Source organism: Lissotriton helveticus, chromosome 4_1 (genome assembly GCF_964261635.1).
Source record: "Lissotriton helveticus chromosome 4_1, aLisHel1.1, whole genome shotgun sequence".
Classification (NCBI taxonomy): domain Eukaryota; kingdom Metazoa; phylum Chordata; class Amphibia; order Caudata; family Salamandridae; genus Lissotriton; species Lissotriton helveticus.
Window position 1 is genome coordinate 1118332211 of NC_136063.1, and position 25149 is coordinate 1118357359.

General features: G+C 47.2%; 1 protein-coding gene across 6 annotated transcripts in view; it reads left to right on the forward strand.

The window, feature by feature from the left end:
• The window catches only part of PTPN3 (protein tyrosine phosphatase non-receptor type 3), a 1880479-nt gene that overhangs the window by 828238 nt on the left and 1027092 nt on the right, over positions 1-25149 (forward strand). For all 6 annotated transcript variants that reach the window (XM_078687727.1, XM_078687724.1, XM_078687726.1 and 3 more), the window contains one exon: positions 9259-9328. In XM_078687727.1, coding sequence (XP_078543853.1) covers positions 9259-9328 — 70 coding nt within the window. The remainder of the gene's footprint in view (positions 1-9258; positions 9329-25149) is intronic.

Here is a 25149-nt window from a genome sequence, read left to right on the forward strand (position 1 = left end):
TAAGGTCCACACACAAACAGATTTTCTGCTGATCTTGCGCGCGACCACCAAGGGGGCGACCCAATCAGGCGATTCAATACTCTTTGTCCGCAAGTTTTTGTATCTCGTTATGAACTTCATCCTTAACTACCAAAGGGATATTTCTAACTTTGTGAATGCATGGCCTGGCGTTTTCTTTGAGAATAATTCTATGGGAAAAGCCTTCCAGTTCCCCAACACCCCCTGAGAAAACTTTAGGAAATTTAGAGAAAAATTCATGGCACGTGTCTTCTTGAGGTGGATCAATACATAAAACAGTTTCCGTACGATTGGGGTCAAGGTGTATTCCAAGTGCGCCTTGATCCCACCAGCCCAAAACACAGGGTCCTGCTTTATAAACATATAACTTACAAAATGCAGATCTTCCTTTAAACTCAAACTTGAGTTTGCGGAATCCCAAAAGGTTTTATGGGTTCACCAGTATAGCTTACTGGGCGCACGTCAGAAATATCAAGATTAGGACCAATTCCTTTACTGATTACTTCTTCCCGCTTGTTTCTATTTATAATGGTGTAAGGTGATCCAGAATCAGCCATTAATGTTACAGCTATGCCACCTGCCTTTATCGCACAAACTTATCTTTCCTTATTTTACCCTGAAACAAAGTTTCATCATCATTAATGCAGCAAACTTTGTTGTCATTACAATCAGATTCAATACTATTATTGTCTTCTTCACACTCATCCACAATACACTTTTAGCACACCTTACCAAAGTGGGCAGTAATTTTACAGTATGCACATTTTTGGCCTAAAGCTGGACATTTTCTGTCATTCACCAAATGTGTAGAGCTACCACAACGATAACACGCTCCTTTGGCTTCAAATTTGTTTGGTACGCTCTCTATTCTTACTTTTGCCTTTTAGCGTTTGTTTGTCAAATTTCATCTTTGACGTTTCCAAATTGTTCTGATTAGAAATTCTTACTATTTTAACCATTTCATCACTGTTGTCACACTTTTTTTTTCTTTCTTTTTTTATTAATTTTTTTTATTGAAATTAATAACAAACAACATAACACATTTCACAAGGCAAAAATACAGTAACGGTGATCATGAATCCATGCGGGAGTAGCTCCGAACAGTACAATACGTGCAGTATAGTTAAAATCAGTAGCGAGGAGTGGGGCAGCGAGGAAACAATGCAATATATACAGTCGATGCAAAACACTAGGAATGTAATTTAGGGGGACAAGGGAACATCAAGGGTTAAATCATGCGGGGGAGTACATATATTTCCACGATAAGCATTCCACTGTGACCAAATTCTGTTCCATTTTTTGGGTCTGCCCCGTGACAGGTACACAGTCTTTTCCCTAAACATGCACCAGCCCATGTTCTCCTTCCATGCCAATACAGTAGGTGGCCTGTGGGAGCCCCATAGCTGTGCAATATCTCTCTTAGCAATCATGTTGCCGAGGGTCGCCCAACCGATCTGTGCAGTATTGTAATCATTTGGTTCCCACACATTCAAGAGACAGCGCCGGGCTTCGGGTAGAAGCGAAACCCCCGTGACCCTCTACATAATTGCATGCACTCAGGACCAAAACTCAGCCACCTCGGGACATTCCCACAAAATGTGAAGGAAAGTGCCACTCATGCCGCAGCCACGCTTACACAACCCATCCAGAGAGTAACCCATTCGAACCAGACTCGGACCAGTGACATACACACGATGAAGGATCTTGAGTTGGACGAACTGAAGGCGGGCAGGTATGGCAACCTCTTTAGGCGAGGACAATGCAGATTGCCAGTCCTCATCATCCAATTCCAATCCATCGGCAATCCATAAAGCCCTGAGGCGCACAAGCAGGTCAACTCTAGTATTGATCAGCTTTTTATAGATCAATGAAATTGTACTATCAGGTACGTAGCCGTCCAGGATACGGTCCTCGAGAGGCGAGGATTCAGGAATATCAGTCCCCACAGCAAAGACTGACAGCAGGGCATGACGTACCTGGGCGTATCTAAAGAATTCCCTGTCTCCAAGCTCGTATTCCATCCTGAGTACCTCAAAGGTCTTAACATTTCCTTTAGACCAGAGGTCACCCACCTTGCTTAAACCAATCATATCCCATTTGTCAAAGCCTTTCGTCCTCCACAAGTTGCCCAAACCTTCGGAATCATACAATGGAGTTGCGCGGGTCATTTTATCACACCATCCCAAGGCCTCATTCGCATCATGCCACACTCGTACAGCGATTTTAGTGGGCCCGGTCAATGTCCTATAGAGCCCCTTAGAATATAGCGCCCTATTGAAATTCCCCCCTGGCAAGAGGTGTTTGTCCATTTCAAAGGCCGGGGCAGGACCGGAAATGTAAGTTGTGTGGTTGACCGCACTTAATTGAGAAGCCCAATAATAGCGCCTGATATCTGGGAGGGCAATGCCTCCATCATACCACGGAAGCGTAAGTTTAGACAGAGCAATGCGCGCACGCCCGTCCCAAATCAGCCGCCTCTGCAGGCTCTCTACTTCACGAAAATAACCCGAAGGAATGGGGTCAAAAGAGTTCTGGAGTGCGTATAAGAATCTGGGCAGCGACATCATTTTGAAAAGAGCCGCACGACCCAGTGGCGACAGAGGCAACTGACGCCATCGTGCAACGTCAAGTTTGAGCCGGTGAAGAGGGGGTAGCAAATTGCGTTCATAGCGAAGTGTGGGATCCAAAGAAACATAAATCCCCAGGTATTTAAAGCCAGTTTCAGTCACTTGAATTGGGACTCTACGAGGCAGTGGAGGAAGACCTCCTGCCAAAACGTAGACACATGATTTAGTCCAATTAATAATGAGACCGGAGTTCTTTCCAAAGGAGGTCAGAACATCAAAAAGCACATTAAGGGATTTCTGAGGGGATGTAAGGTATAGGAGGATATCATCCGCGTATAGCGAGATTCGATCCTCAAAGTCGGGAGTCCACCGAATGCCTTTCATCGAAGGCTCCCAACGGAGCCACTCCGCCAATGGTTCTAAGGCAAGGGCAAAAAGCAACGGGGACAGCGGGAAACCCTGCCGAGTGCCTCGCCCAAGTGTAAAAATACTGGAGACCTTCCCATTAACAACCACCTGGGCCAGGGGCTTCTCATAAAGAAGCTTCACCCAGGCGATGAACGTCGGACCAAACCCAAATTTGGAGAGAGACGCCCAAAGATAAGGCCATTCTATAGTGTCAAAAGCCATAGTGGCGTCCAAGGAGGCAAAAATGGCCGGCTCAGTAAGAGTCCCAGCTCTCGCGAGAACTCCGTGGAGTCTCCGAAGATTAAGGGCGGTATTCCGATGTGGAATGAAACCAGATTGATCCGGATGGATCAAGTCGCTAATCACCTTAATCAATCGATTAGCTAGCAATTTGGCCAGTATTTTGGGTTCGGCATTGAGTAGTGAAATGGGCCTATACGAGGCACTACGATCGCACGGCTTACCTTCCTTGTGGATTACAACGATGGTAGCTAGGCGCTGATCAACGGGAAGGGAACCAGAATCGAAAGCCTCAAGAAACATATCCCTTAAGTAAGGCGCCATTTTGTCGGGCAGCAGCTTGTACAATTCAATGGGCAAACCATTGGGGCCCATTGCCTTACGAGAACGAAGGGAACGTATGGCGACAGCGACTTCATCTGTCGTAAGAGGCGCATCCATTAGGTCTCTATCATCATCAGAAAGGCGAGGCAGTGCAATGTCTCGCAACAACAATTGGGAATCCTCCTCATCCCTATCACTGACCTAGGCATACACAGTTCGAAAATGGTCAACAAAGCATTCAACAATACCAGCTGGGTCAGTGACACACTCACCATCTGACATTTCAATCACAGGGACGACACGTTTCACTCTTTCTTTCTTGTCCAACCACGCAATCAGTTTACCAGCCTTGTCGCCCACATCATATATCCTGCCTTGTTGCTCTCTATACATCACTTTCGCCGCGTCAGTCACAAGGGCTCTATAATCAGCTTGTTTCAGACTGAGGGAATGCAATTTAGAACGAGTAACATCATCTTCAAGATCACTCTCAAGCACAGTTATGTTGGTTTTGAGGCGTACAAGGTCCTCATATTTAGCCTTCTTGGAAGCAGCAATCAACGACAGAGAATGTCCACGGATGACCGTCTACTGTTGTCACTCTTAGCTTTGTTAATAACCGTTTTGGCACACCTATATGTTAATTCTGCTTTGCTGATGATAGCTGAAATTTCTCTTAAGGTAGCGTCTCCATTAATCCAAAGTTTATCTTGCAGATTTTGGTTGTTACAATGCATAATGAGTTGGTCGCGGATCAATTCATCTTAAATTATACCAAATTTGCACGATAAAGCCAGTCTCCTAAGAGAAGCGATATAGACTTCCATTTTTTCGGACGGTTCTTGCTTCCTATGGTAAAAATGTAATCTGTGCACAGTTTTACAAACCGTTGGGCAAAATAGGCATTCAAATCAGATATAGCTTGCGTGAAAACATTTACTTCACTACCTGCCGTTTTTTTTTTTTTTACAATTCTGTTATATACTCTTAAACCTCCAGGGCCTATGTAATAAAAAAAGTTTTCCTTTCTGGAGGAAGTTCTTTACTTTCAAAAGTGTCCAGGTAATTAATTAAATAATCCCTCCACTCCTCCCATCTTTGGCTAGAAACCTCGCAGTCTTTTACCATGAATGATTGTGGAGCAGGTAGATTCATAGTTGCCATAGCTATATTAGCAGTATAAGGAAGGAGGAAAATGAGAGAGAGAAAAAATAATTGAATAGGGAAAAATATATAATTTTAAATTACAATTGTGGAGCAATAACTATACAATACTGGATGTGATAGTTAAATACGCAGTGAAATTTAAGCTAAAATTATTAGAACAATACCTGTAATAAGCCCAATAACGAAGTGTAATAAATGGCACAATGTGTGTGTGTCACAGTTGAAATAAATGAGGAATTGTTTATATTAAAAAACAGTGTGCGTACCACTGAAGGGAAAATTAAGATTGAATTGTGGCACTAAGTGTGTGTGTCACAGTTGTAATCAATAAAACTTGCCTTGTAATTTGATGCGCGGTATGCGCATCTCTGAAGATGAACATGAAAGTTGAACTCTTTAGATATATACATATATATATATATATATATATATATATATATATATATATATATATATATATATATATATATATATAATTTTTTAGACTTTGAAGTATTTGTTAAAGTTAGAGCTATTGGCATTGCTCATGACATTATTTTTATTTATGTTTTTGTTTTTAAAACATATAAATAAATGGCATTGTTATTTACAATGCCAATAGCTTAATCTCTCGCAAATGCGAGACCTATTGCATATGCACCCACACACAGAGCCACCCACACAAAGCCACCCACACACACATACAGAGCCACCCACACAGAGCCACCCACCCACACACACCGAGCCACCCACCCACACACACAGAGCCACCCACACACACAGAGCCACCCACACACACAGAGCCACCCACACAGAGCCACCTACACACACAGAGAGCCACCCTCACACAGACCCACCTATACACACACACAGCCACGCTCACACAGACCCACCTACAAAAAAAGCTAGCCACACACACAGAGCCCAACACACACACACAGAGTCCCACACACACACACACAGTCCCACACACACACACACAGTCCCACACACACTGACAGAGCCACTCACACACACAGAGCGCCACACACATACACAGCGCCACACACACACACAGCGCCACACACACACACACACACACACACACACACACACACAGCGCCACACACACACACAGCGCCACACACACACAGCCACACACACATATACACAGAGCCACACACAGAGCCACACACACTGACAGAGCCACTCACACAGACAGAGCCACACACACAGACAGAGCCCCACACACGCAGTACCCCACACACACAGAGCCCCAGACACACAGAGCCCCAGACACACAGAGCTCCAGACACACAGAGCTCCACACACACAGAGCTCCACACACACAGAGCCCCAGACACACAGAGCCCCAGACACACAGAGCCCCAGACACACAGAGCCACACACACAGAGAGCCACACACACACAGAGCCACACACACAGAGCCACACACACAGAGCCACACACACCGAGCCACACACACACAGAGCCACACACAGAGTGACACACACACACAGAGCGCCACACACACACACAGAGCGCCACACACACACACACAGAGCGCCACACACACACAGAGCGCTATACACACAGAGCGCCACACACACACACAGCGCCACACACACACACACACACACACACACACACACAGCGCCACACACACACAGCCACACACACATATACACAGAGCCACACACACACACACAGAGCGCCACACACACACAGAGCGCCACACACACACACACACACACAGAGCCACACACACACAGCGCCACACACATAATGAAATAATACTTTTAAAAATGTGCTGCATTTTACAGCATACTTTGCCTATTCATTCCGCATTATGTAGTCAACCCTGCCGGGGAATTTGGTACTCTCCTGCTGCATTATTCCCATGGTCCCGATTATACTAAATGGAAGATAAACACTGGAGGATGAGTACTCCGCGCACACACACGCCCGTCAGACAAATCGTAAGGCATTAAAGGACAAAACTGGAAGGTTAACAGTCTGAATAACCCAAAACTGCGAAGTGAGCATGGGGCGTTCTCCCCGTCTCCTACTACGGTGATGCCAGTGAGCGGCAGGCTCCCAAGTGGTTATTCTCATCCATACAGGAACCCTATGTCAAGGGTCCAGAGACCTGGTAGGTGTTTGTATGGTCACTGCTTACTAAGTCAGTGTGTACCAAAAATGTGTAAGAAAGAAACACCTACCAGGTCTCTGGACCCTTGACATAGGGTTCCTGTATTTCGTACACAGACTGGAGGCCGACCTGGTCTGGTTTAACCTCCTTCTCCCCCCTTTTTTGTTTATTCTCATCCATATCCACATGGTACACATGCATTAACACCTCGATTCCATGCACTCTGAGAAAAATTAAAACACCAGTATCCACGCCACCAGCATTAACACCGGACCACCGTTTTAAACCTTGAACAATATATTATTCAGGAGTAAGAACGTGAGTGTTACACTGCATTCTGGTACTTGCAGTTCAGGGTTTTTAGAGGATTATAAATCAAAACTGCCAGTGCCAGACTCAAAGTAAACTCATCAGCCTCCACGGGTGCGCGGCCAGACTGCTGACACGCTGGGCACTTGGGCCGGTAACTAGTAATCAGACAGCATTCACACAGGTTGCCACATCCAAGCCTGGGCGGCCCTGCAGGCGCTGCGCGCTGGCAGACGGCCATGCTGCCCTCTGCACGGACTGCAACCATGACACAGGGAAAGGCCGCGAGAGTGGATCGCAGTTTCTGGCACACTCTGTGATTTTAGCACCCCGCGAGTGAGCATTGTGTGAGCCCCTGGACTCTCCCGCTGCTGGAGAGAACCGGGGGTCCTGGGCATGGCTTCATCTTCTAGTTCCCAGGGGCAGCAGCGCTCAGTCCGCGGCTGAGGGGCCGTAATGCCCAAGTAGTCTGAACAGGTTACGGACACCGAGTTTCCTGCATGTTGTCGCCTAGCCCCTGGACTCTCCCGCTGCTGGAGAGAACCGGGGGTCCTGGGCATGGCTTCATCTTCTAGTTCCCAGGGGCAGCAGCGCTCAGTATGCAGCTGAGGGGCAGTAATGCCCAAGTAGTCTGAACAGGTTACGGACACTGAGTTTCCTGCATGTTGTCGCCTGATGATGCGTAGTTGGCTGCAGAGGACAGAATCATATTACCCTAATACGAACGCTGCCGGGAGTTACGGATATATGAGTGTACTTGAATAGTTTGACCACCGGAAAGTCTGCAAATAAAGCGCACTCTTGTATCCCTGTGAATTTCGCCTTCCCTGTGTGAGTGGGCTGGGTGCCAAGAGGCGCTCCCCGCTGTGATCTTTACACTTTTACTTCCCGAGGCTGGAGGCAGCTGCAGGGCTTTTCTGTTCCCGCCGATCGGGGCGGCCATGAGCTTCCATGTGAAGCCCGGGCTGCTGGCTCTGAGGCCTGGCGGTGGAGGAGGGAGCAGGAGCGCGTGCAGGGGACGTCGGAGGGCCCCGGCCCGAGAATACCCGGTGCCCACCCGCCAGCAGCAGCACTGAGGCGAAGCGCCCCCCTACCTGTGCCAAGACATTGCTGGGTCCGGGGAGCGCCGCTCAGGGAGATCCCGGACTGCGGCAGGCTCCGACGGCCTCCAGGGGCCCGCCGTCCCAGACTGGCACGAACGCCCGCATCGGGGCACGGAGAGGGGCTAAAAATAGACTCATGACTGGGGCGCGTCGGCCGAGCAGCCCCCACTGAGGGAGGGGGAGCCACCGTGAGTCAGCACATCTACGCCCCTCGGGGAGGGCCTACGAGGGGCTCCAGCTCAGATCGGCACGGGCTGGGGCAGCCAGGGTAGGGAAGAGGGAGGGCACCAAGGAGTGGGGAGGAGCACAGAAGGGGCAGGGAAAGAGACAGAGGGAAAGAGAATCTTCCTATTCTCAATACCCCCAACGCACCAGAATATATTTGAAAGTAAATACATACCTGAACTGTGTTGTGCTCGAGCGCAGCTCGAGTCAAACTCCAGCCAGCACGAGCCAGAAGACTCAAGTCAGCACGAGACACAACTCATCTGGAGGCAATTGATTTCACATTGTGCATCATACATGTCTACTATGCCTTTTATCTATTTTGTGAACATTTGCTGTTTTGGGCGCTCTAACTCAGATGCTCTATATAGACTTGTTATATGCCTCTTGTACACGTTATCACATAAGATTAAAGCTCTCTGATACCTTCATGACTAGCTAGCGCTATATAAAACTCAAAAAATAATGATAACAGTGTAAAAAGATTTGAGTTTGCGTTTTTTCTGTATTTCCGTAAAATATTTTTTTCCTTTTTATTATTTCTCTGTTCAAATATTTTTGGGGAGCTTTCATTATAGGAATAACCGTTGGAAAATCCATGTTCATGTAAAGACTGCACATTAATTATACACTAGACGGTACAGACCTCACTAATGAATGATGACACTGCAAGATTACAATCCACTGCAATGTTTATCCATTACCTTTTCCTTTGCTTTATGAATTCACTGCTTTGCTGCTGGTCGCATGTCTCTGATACATTTATGTGCATTTTGTGTTTTTGTAGGATGAATATTTTAAAAATCTCTTTTAAAAGGAAACGTTTTTTTATACAGCAACGACAAAAAGGGAAACATGTAAGTAATGTAATTACATTTTTTGTCTCTGTTGATTGTCATACCTGCTGTGAGTGGGCCTTGTTAATGGTTTCATGATGCAGTAAGGAGAAGAGTGTCTTCATATTTTGCTTGTTCACTCTCCTGCTCCTTAATGCCTCGCCGTTAGCTGCTTCTGCTTGTGGTGTAGGTTTAATAATGCGCGCTCTTTCTCAACCTCTGAGTCCCCTCCCTCTCGAAGTCCAACAAACCCTCCACCCCCTCTACTCATCAGCCCCTCCCATTGTCTCCCTTCTCCATAACTGAAAGCGGGTGGTCAGAGGAGATGGCTTAAACTGCAGCATGTGGCAGGCAAAATAGTTGCCCCCTTGTCAACGAATGAAGAGAATAAGCGTGTGTTTATACAACAACAAGGCCTACAATAAGTCTGTACATTATATTCATATATTTAAAAAAGAATGCCAGTGCAGTGGTACCTGAAGTAATGTGGTGTGTAATTACACGTTTTTTCAAAGGGTAGATTATTAATCCTTTGACTTGTGCATTACTGTTTTTATGTAAGGGTGCTGTTTGCGATAGGGCGAGTAGTAAATGTATTTTTAACCACTGCTTCTTAAAATTGCACTTTTCTAAATTAATTTTTATTACGAATAGTTCACCAGTCTCCTCACGCCTGTATTTTCAGTTCTTCCCGAGATCATAGTCCTGAAATACGAGCCAGGTTCTGCCACTGTGTTGTCACGCAGCCTGCACACCCTGAAACACAATCAACCTTGCTATGCTCCGCGTTACGCTCCTTAGATTTGGCCATGACGTCAGTAATAATGTCAGCCTTGCCTGTACCCCCTTAGCTATGCTATGTATAGCCTCTGTGACTCTCCACACATCATCTGCTACTCTCTGCATTCCCTCAGCTCTGCTGGACCCAGGGCTGGAGTGGGAACTCTAAGAAGCCTTGGCAATTTTGTTCGACCAGTCCACCAGGGGAGAGTTTGGGTGGAAGTCTGAAGCACTGCTGCTTTTGTTACTGCGGGGGCGATATTGCAGCACTGCTGCAAAACTGCCACCCCAATAAAAACAATGGCCCCCAGAGCTGCCTGCAAACCCGGCCCTCTCCCTTCCAGCCTCCCGGGTAAACCCCCGATGCTCACTACAGCCAGTCCGGCCCTGGCGGGACCAACACTTAGTTCAAGTTCAAGTTCAGGGGATTTGTATAGCGCACTACTCACCCAGAGGGTCTCAAGGCGCTTGGGGGAGGGGGTGCATTATTTATCGAAAAGCCAGGTTTTAAGTTCCTTTCTGAAGGAAATGTGGTTCTGCGTGAGGCGGAGGTGAGTGGGGAGAGAATTCCAGGTTTTGGCCGCCAAGTAGGAGAAGGATCTTCCTCCCATGGTGGATCTGTGGATGCGCGGAACTGCGGCGAGGGCTTGATTGGTAGATCTTAGTTGGCGGGTGGGTGTGTAGAAGGATAGTCGTGTGTTGAGACATTCGGGTCCTAGTTTGTAAAGGGCCTAGTGTGCGTGGGTGAGGAGACGGAACGTTATTCTCTTGTTGACGGGAAGCCAGTGGAGGTCTTTCAGGTGACCGGTAATGTGAGCTTGGCGAGGGATGTCCAATATGAGTCTGGCTGATGCGTTTTGGATGCGTTGGAGTTTTTTCTGTAATTTGGCTGTGGTTCCGGCGTAGAGGGTGTTTCCATAGTCCAGTCGGCTAGTGACCAGTGCGTGACTGACAGTCTTTCTTGTTTCGGTGGGGATCCAACGAAAGATTTTCTTGAGCATACGAAGTACGTTGAAGCAAGAGGATGAGACGGCGTTGACTTGTCTGGTCATCGAGAGGGAGGAGTCTAGGATGAAGCCTAGGTTACGTGCGTGGTCTGTAGGTATGGGTGCCGTGCCCAGGGCCGATGGCCACCATGAGTCGTCCCAGGCAGAGGGGGATGATCCTAGGATGAGGACTTCCGTTTTGTCTGAGTTAAGTTTTAGGCGGCTGTTTTTCATCCATTCGGCTACTTCTTTCATGCCTTCGTGAAGATTGGTTTTGGCGGTGTTAGGGTCTTTGGTGAGGGAAAGGATCAGCTGGGTGTCGTCAGCGTAAGAGATGATGTTAAGGTTGTGTTGTCGCGCGATGGATGCGAGGGGACTCATGTAAACGTTGAAGAGGGTGGGACTGAGTGATGATCTTTGTGGTACTCCGCAGATGACTTCGGTGGCTTCTGATTTGAATGGGGGGAGTCAGACTCTCTGAGTTCTCCCGGCGAGGAACGAGATGATCCAGTCCAAGGCTTTTCCTTGTATGCCGATGTTGCTGAGGCGTTGTATGAGGGTGCTATGGCAGACTGTGTCGAAGGCGGCGGAGAGGTCGAGTAGGATGAGGGCAGCTGTTTCTCCATTGTCCAGAAGCGTTCGGATGTCGTCTGTCGCTGCAATGAGGGCGGTTTCGGTGCTGTGTTTGGCTCGGAAGCCGGACTGTGAGGTGTCAAGTGAGTTGTTGGATTCAAGGAAGGTGGCGAGCTGGCTGTTGACGGCTTTCTCAATGACTTTGGCAGGGAATGGGCGGAGGGAGATGGGGCAGTAGTTCTTAAGTTCAGAGGGGTCTGCTGTGGGTTTCTTCAGGAGGGCGCTGAGTTCGGCGTGTTTCCAGCTATCTGGGAAGGTAGCGGAGTTGAAGGAGCAGTTGATGACATCACGGAGATGGGGTGCGATGATGGAGTCTGCTTTGTTGAAGATGTGGTGGGGACAGGGGTCGGTTGGCGAACCTGAATGTATGGAGTTCATTAGGCGGATGGTGTCTTCAGTGTTGATTGGGTTCCAGGCGCTAAGGTTATTAGAGCGCGGTTTGGGTTTGGAGGTGGGTGGAGTGGACTGTTCATTGGAAATGTTCTCAAAGCTGTTATGTATGTCGGCTATTTTGTTGTAGAAGAAAGAGGATAACGAATCACAGAGGTCTTGGGAGGGAGTAATGTTGTTTGAGGCTGCGGTGGGGTTGGTAAATTCTTTGACGATGTTGAATAGTTCCTTGCTGTTATGGGCGTTGTTGTCGAGTCGATCCTTGAATGCTGATTTCTTGGTGGATCGGATCAGTTGGTGGTGTTTGCGGGTGGCTGTCTTGAAGGTGGCCAGGTTGTCGGTGGTTGGGTTTTTTCTCCATGTTTTCTCGAGAGTACGGCATAGTTTCTTGGATTTCTTAAGGTCATCGTTGAACCAGGGGGCCTTTTTGCTACCCTGTTTGGTTCGATGGTTTTTCAAGGGTGCTAATTCGTCAACGCTGTGAGTGATCCATTGTTTGAGTTTGGTGGCAGCTTGGTTTGGGTCCGATGAGAGGGCGGGAGGGTTTTGTTTGAGCGATGTGAGGAGTTGGTCGGTGGAGATTTTGTTCCAGTTTCTTCGCGGAAAAGGTTGTGGGGGGTTGTGGGTCGAGGTAGTTTTGTAGCTGAAGTGAATACAGCTGTGGTCCGTCCAATGGAGAGCTGTGGTGTGATCGAAGGAGATGTGCTTGCTGGAGGTGAAGATTGGGTCGAGCGTATGTCCGGCTACATGGGTGGGGGTGTCAACAAGTTGTTTGAGTCCGAGATTGGCCAGGTTGTCCAGAAGGATGGTGGTGTTGCAGTCGTTTTTCTTTTCCAGGTGGAAGTTGAAGTTTCCCAGTAGAATGTAGTTCTCGGAGGTGAGGGCGTGTGGGCTGATGAAGTCAGTGATGTCTTCGCTGAATTGTTGACGAGTTCCTGGTGGTCTGTAGATGAGGGTGCCTCTAAGTGTGGTCCTGGGGTCGGTGTGGATCTGGAAGTGGAGGTGTTGGGCGGTTGCAAGGTAATCGTCGAAACTGGTTGTGATTCTGATGGTGTTCTTATGGACGATGGCGATGCCTCCTCCTGTTTCGTTGGTGCGGTCTTTTCGGATGATCTTGTAAGCGTCCGGGATGGCTATAGCGATGTCGGGTGCTGATGATGCGTTCATCCAGGTTTCTGTAAGGAAGGCGATGTCAGGTGAAGCAGTGTCGAGTAGGTCCCAGAGTTCAGTGGCGTGTCTGTGGACCGAGCGGGTGTTCAGCAGGATGCACTTCAGGTGGTTAGAGTCGGAGCTGTGTTTGGAGTTAGTGGATATGGTGTGGGTCTTGATGCAGGTGAACTTGCAGGAGTGGCAAGCGAAGGGACCGTGGGTGCGTCCTGGGGCAGCCTCGTAGCATTGTGGTGTGCGTCCGGGGTTGAGGGCTAGGAGGGTGGTGGCGTCGTACGTTATGCGGGCGGAGTGGGTTTTGCGAGGACCAGGGGGTCTGGTGCTGGGCGCGGTCCAGGCGCGGACGGGCGTAGACGGGCTTACCTTTGGCGCACCTTCGGCGCGCATAGGGCGCGACCGCTGCGCGTGAACGCTGCGTGTGGGGTGCATCTGTCATAAATGGGGAGTGGAGGGGGGCGGTGGGTAGGAGGGGCAGCTGGGAGGCGGGAGCATGGGGGACGGGCTGGGGGCACAACACAAAATGGCAGCAAACAACAACAGAGGCAAACAGGACGGGATTGGGGCACGATACATGGTTTTCTTGTTCCTTCCATTTTATTACTGCTTTAAAGCCTAAGTCCATCTCCCTGCTCTGTGCTAAGCAACGTTTCCAATCCCCAGGTTTCCTTAAGACTGTGTTGACAAAAAGATTGTTAATCAAAGGGGATGACTGAACAAACTGTATGGGATCCAAATGTTCCAGAATTTTATATATCATATTATAGGACCCAACGAGCAGAAAGTTCCCCTGGACTAGACTGCCATCTCTAACGGGGATATCCACACTCCGTTTTCCAGAAAATCAATCACTTTGATGAATCCTGCCCCAACCCAATTTTCAACCATCTCTGGCCCAACCCTAATCCCTAAAAACGAAAAAAAAATTGGCCAACGAAGTTGTTGAATTAAAGGGGGGGAGAGAATAACTTTTAAACATGGCCGTACATTTCTTAAGGAACCATACTAATGTCTTATAGTGGACAAGTTTGGGAGATTTAAGAATCTGCAGGGGGGAGGGTATCTGAATTTCGAGGCAAATTAGATCGAAAAAGAAATTAATAAATAAGTTTTGATTTAGGGTTTGGTTTTTAAATCTTGACAAATACTGAGCAAAGTAGGCATTATAATAATCCCTAAGATTCGGTAAAGAGAGGCCTCCTTGATCCAAATCCTGATAAAGAGTGCTTATTGCAATTTGAGGTGTTTTTTTCGCCCAGACAAAGCCTGAGAACATGGATTCAACTTTAGAAAAAAATACTACTGGCAGAAAACAGGGGATGGTGGAAAACAGAAAATTAAATAAAGGGAGAACAGACATTTTAATCAATGCAACCCGACCAAGGATCGACAGTGGCAGTGTATTCCACCGAGAAAACATTATACGAATCTTGTGAAGAAGGGGATCAAAGTTAAGACTATACAAATCTTTAACTGAGGCTGTAAAAAAAAAACCCGAGATATCTTTTCGGTTTATCATTAATACAACCGCTTATGTCGGAATGCAATTCTGGATCTCTGCCTCCGCAGACAATGATTTCTGTTTTCTTTTTATTGATCCGATATCCTCCCAAAGCCTCAAATTCTTCAAAAAGCTGAAATACCCGTGCTTGAGAATGTAAATTGGGTTTAATGAACAGCATAATATCGTCAGCATAGAGCTTAATCTTGCCATTGATGGAACGGGAGGGAGAATATTGGCACAATTCCGAATTGCTACTGCTAGGGGCTCAATAAAAAATGCAAAAAGAACAGGTGATAATGAGCAGCCTTGCCTCGTGCCCCGCTTAACTAAAACTGACCCTACCATTGCCGTATTTATAATGACATTGGCTTTTGCACCGGTATAAAGATTGCGAATTAAATTGATAATTTTATCCGGGATGCCGAAGTATTGCAAAATAATAAAAAAGTGTCTCCCAAACCACCAAATCAAAAGCTTTTTCTGCATCTAATAATAAAACTGATGCTGAAATCCCCCGTGTCTCAAAATAATCTAAAGCTTCAGTCAGATAATGCGTATTCGTTATCAATTGTCTACCTGCAATAAATCCATTTTGATCAGTATGTATCAGATTGGATGATATTTGGTTAAACCGAATTGACAGTAATTTTGTAGCGATTTTGTAATCGGAATTTAATAGAGTGATTGGCCGGTATGAATTTGGATCTTTGGCTTCTTTCCCCTTCTTCAAAAAATTAACCACAGTGCCTTCCCGAAAAGATTCTGGAATTGGACCTCCTTCCAACATAGAATTGAGTAGTTGCAAAAAAAAATTGGAAAAGGCGCTAAAAAAAAAAACTTTAAAAAACTCGGCGGGTAGCCCATCTGGGCCACAGGCCTTGCCATTCGGGAGGTCTTTCACTACCAGCTCCATTTCTTCCACAGAAAATGGACTCGCCATTTCCAATTGTTCAGTTTAGGGAAGGGAAGGCAATGCGTATTTCCCTAAGAAATCGGTTAGCTTTTGCGATCTATTTTATGATGCTGACTATAGATATTATTATAGTGAGTCAGCATTATCTTTCCTATCCCCGCTAATTCTACTATGTGCAAGTCCGTCACTGGGCACTTTAAACCTCGGATTAAATTTGTGGCGGCTTGTTCTCTAGCCTGCCAGGCTAAAAACTTCCTTGTAAAGTTACTCTCTTCGTATATTTTTTTAGATTGACTACAAAAAATCTTCTCACTCTGAGCATATAAATGTGCACTAAATTCCCTTTTGGCTTCGTTTAATTGTTCTTGGATACTGCTGGAGGGATTCTGTTGCCTTAGGATACTTAAGACCTGTATGCGTTGTTCCAATGAATTTTTAATGGACCTAGCAGCGGTCAGAGCAGCTGCATCTTTCCCTATAACTATACCTCGGATAAAAGCCTTTAAAGTATCCCAAACTATGTTAATTGGAGCTGTTTCAATATTACGGGAAAGAAATTCTCTAATCTCTAATTGCGACCCATATCTCATCGTTCAAATATGTTCTATTAAACACCCAACGTTTGGGAGTTCTTAAATTTTTCCCTAAAACAAATTAAATGACGAGCATGGCGTGGTCAGAAAACCCATTATAAACGGTCCTTTGATGACAGAAACTCAATTTTCTAGAGGTGAGAAAAAAGTCAATCCGAGAAGAAGACTTAAATCTCCCTGACCAACAAGTATATTCTTTTCTGGATGGATTTTGTATATGCCATGGGTCACAGAGATCGAGTGTAATTTTATAGTTAAGGATAGTTTTCAATGCTTTGGGTTTAAGCTGCTTTCTCGAATGTGTAGTTGAATCCAGCTTGGAATTCACAATAACATTAAAGTCGCCACCGATAACTATGTCTCCTAATACCATCAGTGAAGATTGAAACAAGTCTTCATACACCCTGAAATTCTCATCTAACGGTGCATAAAAGCTAACAAAGGTAATAGGCCTCTGTCTGTTTTTAATTTGACATGTGGCCCAGCACCAACGTACTGAACCTCCCTCTTCTGTTTGAATAATCTCAGCGTGTATGTTCTTATTTAAGAATATCGCGACCCCTCGCTGGGATTCGGTAAACGGGGAAAAACCTCGATACGAAGCCCAGATTTTAAACATTAAAAACTCTTCGATCTTAAAAGAGGAGATATGTGTCTCCTGTAAAAGTATTACAGAGGGGTTTTCTGCCTTGATCCAGATTTCTACTGCCCGCATTTTCCTCTTATTATTTAAACCATTTACATTGAAAGAAATTATTTTCAGGCCCTTCCTACTAAACATTCAAAATTCAAACCACATTTGGACATTTTGTCCATCCGACCCTATCTTTTTTGTATATTATAAACGGCCAGGGATTTAGCCATATGCAAGTTAAACAAACTGACAGTGAGAACTTCATGTTTCCATTCCTTTCCCCCCCTCCACCCATAAGGTTAGTCCCACCCACCCCAGCATCCAGGGGCCCCTCTCCATTTCCCCACGCTGGCCACGGGAACCTACCCCCTAACATTGGGGTGTCCTGTTATTACACCCCTTAACCCTCAGGACCCCTTACCCCGCACCGTTTCCCCCCCAACTTCCATAAACACAAACAAAGACACTTGAACATAATAGTAATGATCAAAGCAAAGTGATTATTTGACCCAACAATTTCTAACTCTTATGACCATGTGAAATCTCCTTAAGCAGATCCTGTGCTTCATCTATATGTGACAGCATATAAAATCTACCCTTGACCAACACTTTCAGCTTGGGCTGCTGAGCAATCGCAACTTGTGCGCCCTTAGCTTTAAATAGATGTAAAATTTTGACGAATTCCTTCCTTCTGCGTGCGGCAGCGGCGGACATGTCAGAAAAAATTCGGCACTTCACTGACTCATTGACCGCGAATTGTCTTTGCTGAATAGCCGTAGAAAGAATAGTCTCTTTTATCCGCACATCGGCGAAGTTTAACAAAATTGTACGAGGAAGCGTGGAATTTGGGAAGGGCTGGGCAGGTACACGGTGTGCTCAAGTGATTGTTAAATCGCCCTCGTACTTAGGAATCGCTTTTCGTTTAAAAAAAGAGGTGACCCACTGGGCCGTGTTAGACCCCTCAATTCCTTCCGGAACCCCACTATTCCAAGGTTGAATCTTCGATTATAATTTTTCAAGCCGTCCAATTTCGTTTCCAGTGTTCGTGTGGTCTTGGAGATCAATTTAACGTCTTTTTTAGCCTGTGTCATCTGATCCTCCAGATTTGATATTCTGGTCTCAGCTTCTTGGAGGCAAACTGGAAAGGTAGAAACTGAATCCTCAATCTTTTCCAGTCGCTGGTGGATTGTGGCCAATTCTGATTTTTGAAACCTCTTCATCTCCCGTAGCTCATCTAGGATCAAATTCAGCATGTCTTTCACTGACATCTGGTTTTTCCACACAGTCTCGGTAATCAAATCTAAGATGGGGCTAAATGGATCGGCCGGGGACGTAGATCGAATATCATCTTGTAACATAACTGCATTCGCCACATCGTCTCCTTTTTGAGCTGAAGGAACCGGTGATTCTTTCCCTTGAGATAAGGTCGTGACGAGTGTGGAGATAGTAGCAGTAGTAGTATTGAGCGTCGGACCCAGCGCTGGCCCCGAATTCCCTGTAAACAAGGTTACCGCACGTGCATCTGAAGAATGGCATGTTGCAGAGAAGGCAACTGGTTGAATAGGGCTACCGATAGAATACATGCTTGATTTTTTGTCAAACAGAGGAAATGGCTTTGGGCCATTCAACACTCCTGGTGTTTTAGCCGGTGTCTTAGCCTTCTTCTCTGCGTTTAGACCTTCTTGAGTAGATTGAGCAGTTACGATGATTTGAGAGGCCTCCAAGTCTACATTCGCTTGCCCTATCCCTTCTTCCAGGTCCGTTTGGTTAGGCAGTTCCATGAAAGACCCCTCATCTGAGCTCTCAGAGGAATCATCTTCCTTATATTCGTCTTTATCACTTTTATCCAATAATTTTGCGGCATTCTCTGCTTCTGTAGCTTGCAGGCGAAGAGCCTTTGCCTTACGTGTGTTAAGCCGCTTCCCCATAATGAGAATTCCAAACCCCCAAACCTCCAAAGCCTTTAAAGCCAGCAAATACGACCGAGCCTGCTCTCACTGCTAGAAAGAGTTCACCTGCGACACTTTTGTAATTTTTTTTACGAGAAGCCACAAACAGTCTATCACCGGGGAACAGGGAGCAAAGTCGAGTCCGTGGGCATAGGGCGTAGGTAGGGAGGGTGAGCTCTGCTGCGCAGTCTCAGTCTCAGTTATTTTTATCGCAGTGTTTTAACTGTTTATACTTTCGGGCATAGATCGGTACACCTCGCGATGTCCATCCCCCGAGCTTGCCACCCGTTGAGAGAAAAAAAAAAGAAAAACTCACCCACCGCCGCCGCTGCTATTGTCAAAAAATCCGGTAGAAGTAGATGAATAAAGTTGGTCGCTAGGAAGCAAGTTCGCGAGCCCCCGAACTCGCGGGGCTCAGACTCAGGCTTCAGACTTCCCAGCTGGGAACTTCAGGCTAGGAGGGGAGGTTAGCTAGTTTTCAGATCGGTTATGTAGAGTTGGTGCTGCGCTTCGGAACTGCAGCTTCGAAGCTGAGAGACTGCGCTTCAGATTACTCCTTTGCAAAAGAATAACGGCTCTGCTCAGAAAGGGCTCCGAAACATCAAAAACGCCGAGAAACACACAGGATTAATACGAAGGCAGGAGGCAGCAAGAACGCCAGCTACCTGCTGCCATCAGCCTCGTGGGGGGGGGGGGGGGGGGCGGGGAAGAGCCAGGAGCAGGGATCCCAGGTGCTACACGGAGGCGTGGAACTCCGCCATAGCCATGAACTCTCTTGATGTATTGCTGCTCATTTATGTTACAAATAGCTCTAGTCACCCATATTACAAAATTATTCAGAACCTCAAGACGTAGCCAAAGCTGTCAGCCACATCCATTTATCTGTGTTCATTTCTTGTTGCTGTAGGAGTTAGAACTATTATTACCCCCTCATCTTCTTCCTCCCCCCATTCCTTTCTATCACGAGATTTAACTCAGTGGACTCCAAGACATCACAACCACCCAAGCCTGTTTTCACTTTTTATTTAAAAACAGTAGCACTCTGTTAAAAGCCCTCCTCTACACAAACACTTCCTGTTTTTTTTTCTTGGTGCAAGCCATATTCTACAACCTTCCAAGTGTTAGGGGTTGCTGTCATGTAGTTCCTATAATATTTGTACCAACTAGCTCACTGTGCCACTAGAATCTCCTCTTACCAAGGAGAGAATAGTTCTTGGCAACCATCGAACATGACAATCCTCATCCCACAGGACCATGGAAACAATATACTACCTTTCGCTCAGTCACTCGTGCTCACTTAGTCTGTCTCAGAGAGATGCACAGAATAAACAGGCTGGCCGTTTTTTAATAAGAATTTACTGAACAGTTGTTATTGTAGTGTAAAATAGTTGAACTGCAACAACCGTTAGGCAGTATAAGATATAAATGATTAGCAGTACGATAACGGTAAATAGAGAGTATAGCTCAACCATCTTACGCCAGTCATGAATACATATGAATATATAAAACATATGATAAAAGATGAGTGCTCCTAGGATGCCTCCCTAACTAGATGTACCTAATTGTACCTAGCCTATCGTAGTAATCCACTCAACAGAGTTTAATTGAACATAGAATATAACATATATGTGTAGGTGTTAAGCCAAGAATTCATCTTGGATTTAGTGAACCCCGTTACCTGAAGTGAGAGACTGTGGGACCCCGTCCTGGTCTCGAGTTGGACACCCCGCAAGGAAAGTTAGACCACTGCGAGCTGGAGTGTCTGCATGCAGGAACCTCAGCGTCTCTGGTCAGTGTGTCGGCCGGGAAGTCTCTGTCTTTTCTGTCTTATCTTAGCAAGATGTGATGTATATATACCCATAGATCTCCCAAGGGGTCCTGCCTTGCTATTACTGGGTCAGCTTAAGGATGACGTTGGGCATGAACTTTATACATAGATTTTATATAGGAGATGGTAGTCCTGATGTGCTTCCAAGAATCCTCATGCATAATGTATGAGATTTCGAACTAGCGAAAACCCGCGTTCTGAATGCAGTGTAATATCTAGGTGAAAGGTCAGTCCCTGTAAACCATGACAAGTATAATGTAGGGAGAGAATATAGGTGAAGGGAAATGAGATTACCGGGGCCTATATTATGATACCTATATGGAATATAACATTGCGGTGGCACTCACGTATCTCTTTCACCTTTGTTTTTTCTGTTTGTTTGATCTTCTTTTCTTTTTTGAATGCTTGTTCTCATTTGGGAAGTGTTCCCGGTTGATGTGTTGCTAGGGGTGCACTTCTTCTGCAGCTTCCACGTTCCTGGGACGCATGCAGTCAGACCGTGTCTTCCAGTGGGAGTGGAATCTGTTTCTCTAGCAGTGCTTGAGACCCGCTAGGATGAGCACTAGTATGTTTATGGGCTGCTGTGAGTTCTAGTGCATTCCTCTCTATGCCCTGTTAAACTTGTGAGTTCTATTATCACAAAGTGGAGAGGAGGAGGGTAGGCCACCGTATGCCCCTCCAAAATATCGAGCACATAACAGAAAAAGTATGGTGGCTGATTAAGGGAGAAAAAGCAGTAACCACAAAGCAAACAGTTTAATAAATTTCAGGAGAGTGTTGCTTGACAGAATTTCTGGCGGAGTCGAATAGCCATTCTTTGTAGAAGAGGAAGCCTCACACATATAGTAGTGTCATGATTCATCATCAGGATCCTCTCCCCACCCTGGTAGGAAAATATCACCAGGGCGTATTCAACCTCCTCAAAGGTAGGAGAGAGTTTTTTTTCTTTTTTCTTTCAAACACCTTTATTCGCGTACTTAGGTTTATACACGGCTTGCAGCCTACAACCCCCAGGGGGCCGGCAGCGAAAATTCCTCAATGAGCAGGCTTCCCGCAGTTTGGAGATACACAGCCATAGTGCCGACATCCCTGGGGTCCAGCGGCGTACATTACCCTGTGAAAAATAAAGGAAATGAACAATTCTGGGCATCGAAGCAGCCTCGTAGGATCCAGTTACAGAGTGTCTAGGTAACCATATGCTAGTACGGTGTAGGTCTTATACTGCAAGCAAGCAACTGAGGTGTATTTTCTGGATCAGAACAACCCTCGCTAGCGTGAAGGCCCCTAAGTACAACGCTCCCTCCCTAAGAACCTAACCCCCCCGAACCCCCCCAACATCGTAACTGGTTCCCGGGTCTACATGGTCTCTTACTCGCTCGCTACGTGGTGCATCTGTCCGTGTGAAGTACCGCTATGTGTGTGCCCAACCCAGAATCTCCTGAGCGTTCTGTACCCTATCGAGCCGCCACACAGAGTCCCTGCCCAGCCCTCCAACCAAGGCATCCGGGTGCACCCCACTATGTGTTAAGTATAAGTTTTGGTGTGCGTATCACTATTCTGCCTCCGCCTGTCCAGAAGGTTGGGTGTCAGCAGTGTCCTCTCTGGCGCTTCTAAAGGTATTGTATAGCCCCCAGAAGCTCTTTGGGCGGCTCGAGGGGGGGGAGTAGTTCACTGTAACGTTCCGATTGGGTGGAGCAGTACAGCATGTCGCTAGCCCACCGTTTCTTCGTCGGGTGGGACCCCTCATCCAGCATCGTGCTACAGCACGTCGGGCCAACAACAAGCCCATGTCTGCCAAACGTCGCATCGCCACTGGTAAGGCCCTGGAGTGTCCCAGCAGCGCAAGGGCCGGGTCCATGGGTAGGACATAGTCGCGTATTTCCCCCAATTCTGCTATTACCGCTTCCCAGAACTCATGTATTCTGGAGCAACCCCATGCCAGATGAAAAAAGTCAGCGATGGGCGCGTGGCACCTCTCGCACTCCGGAGATTGTCTGAGCCCATATCGGTGCAACCGTTCTGGAGTGTAATACACTCTTTCCAGAAATTTAAAGTGGATCAGGCGGTGTCTCCCATTTAAGGACAGCCGTCTGGTATTCGTACAGCAGTATTTCCACATGGAGTCATCGATGGTGACCTGCAGATCCCTCTGCCATGCGAGCCTGGCCTTCGAGGGTTCTTGGGCCCTGTGGGGAACGATAGCCTTGTATAAGTGCGTTGTCATTTTAACTGATTGCTCAGTTTGAATAACATGGGAAAGTTCTGGAAGCTCCGGTGGCTCCTCCATATCTGCACCCAGAACGTCCCTCAGAGCGCAGCGGACTCTATGAAACTGAAACCTCTGCAGTTGCGAAGTGGCCTCTGCTGCCTGCGCCACCTGTTCCCAAGTTCTTACCGCACCATCTACAAACAACTCACCGGCGGTCTTTATTCCTAGCTCATGCAACGACCGTACTACGCTCTTCTCCGCCATCGGCGGTAGCCACAGCATCCATTCCACTGCCATCCGGGGGGAATAAATCAAATTGCCTCCCCTGGCCCTCAGCAACGAGTACCACGCGTGTTTAGTGGCTGTAATGGAGTCTAACACACCTATCCGGCGGTCCTCAGGAGTACATATTGTGGCTGGAAGTAGCAGGGGGTCGGCAAACAGCCGCTCCATCCTCACATGTGGAATGGTTTCTTCACCGTGCAGCCACGTGTGCAAATGGGCAGCCTGTGCAACCCTATAATAACGCTCCATGTCTGGGGCGTCCAGGCCTCCCAGCTCGTATGGGAGCGTAAGCGTATTCCATTGTACTCTCGGTTGTTTCCCGCCCCAGGCCAGGCGAACCATAAGTCTCGTCAGGTTTCTGAAGAAGGCCTTCGACAGTATGATGGGCAAGGTGTTAAATAGAAAGAGGAACCGGGGTAGCACCACCATCTTCATGATGGCTATACGTCCCATCAATGATAGTGGGAGTCTGCACCACTTCTCAACGTCTTCTTCGCATTTGCTGAAGGCCACACCATAGTTCTCGCGGAACAGCACCTCCGAGTCAGAATGGATCACTATTCCTAAGTAACGCACCGGGTCAGTAGACCAATGTAGCGGATACTCCATCTCAAATTGGTGTGTCACCGGAGTCAACAGGAACACCACCGACTTGTTCCAGTTAATCTTGAGTCCGGAAAGCGCCCCAAAGCGGACCACCTCCCGCAGCACCGAAGCCAGGTTTGCCTCCGGGTTGCGGACATATAGAAGAGTATCGTCCGCATAGGTTGAGATTACAATTTTATATGTTGGAAAGCTAACTCCCCGATGCCAATGATACTCCCATAGTACACAAGCCAGTGGCTCTGCGACCAGTGCATATAGCAATGGAGAAAGAGGGCAGCCCTGTCTGGTGCCCCTGCTAATTTCAATCGGGTCAGAGACACGATCACCTATGCGAAGTCTGGCCAGCGGTCTCCAGTACAAAGCGCCGATCATTTGCAAGAACGGTTCCCCAAGGCCCATCCGTCGCAGTACCCTCAGCATAAAAGGCCACTCCACGGAGACGAAGGCCTTCTCCATGTCTAGAAAGATGGCTACAGCTTTCGTGTCCTGTCTGACATGTTGGACGGTCCCCAATACCGTGCGAATGTTGTAGGCGAGGTTCTTACCAGGCATAAAGCCGGACTGCTCCGGAGCTACTATTTCCGGAGCTATTAGAGCAAGTCGTGTGGCTAGAACCTTCGCGTAAAGCTTCGCATCCAGATACAGCAGCGATAATGGTCTATAAGAGCTGCAGGCACTAGGGGGCCTTCCGGGTTTGAGAATGGTGACTATTAAGGCTTCTCTCATAGACTGTGGCATGTATCCTTCCTCACATACCTCGTCGAAGAGGGAGGAAAGATGCGGTATTAGTTTATCTTTGAACGCCTTATAGAACCCCACTGTTTGGCCATCCGCCCCCGGGGCGCTGTGTTCTCGCATGCTGGCCAACGCGTCCAATATTTCGTCCGCCTGTATGGGGGACATTAAAAACTCCCTAACCGATTGTGACACGTATGGCATTTGTATATGTTCTAGGTAATCATCCATGTCCGTCTCAAGGTTCCCAGTTCTAGCAGTGTACAAATCCGAGTAGAAGTCTCTGAACGTACTCATGATCTCATCCTCTGACGTGACAACGGCGCCTGCATCTGTGACGAGTGCTGTTATTTTCGGGGACCGCTTGCTGTTGCGCAGCAGTCTAGCCAAGAGGGAGCCTTGACGTTCGCCCTCTCCATAAGTCCTGGCTGTCGCGTATTTACCCATATGACAAACTTCCCTGTCTGCCTCCTCGCTGAAGTCTGAGATGAGGGATCTGATCTGGGCCTCTATAGAGGGGTCTGAGTCAGACAGTTGCCGCTTCTCCAGATCTAACAGTTGTGTCTCCAGATATCTCAAGCGTTGGCGTATAGCCTTTAGGACACTGGAATGTTTGGCCATAGCCACCCCTCG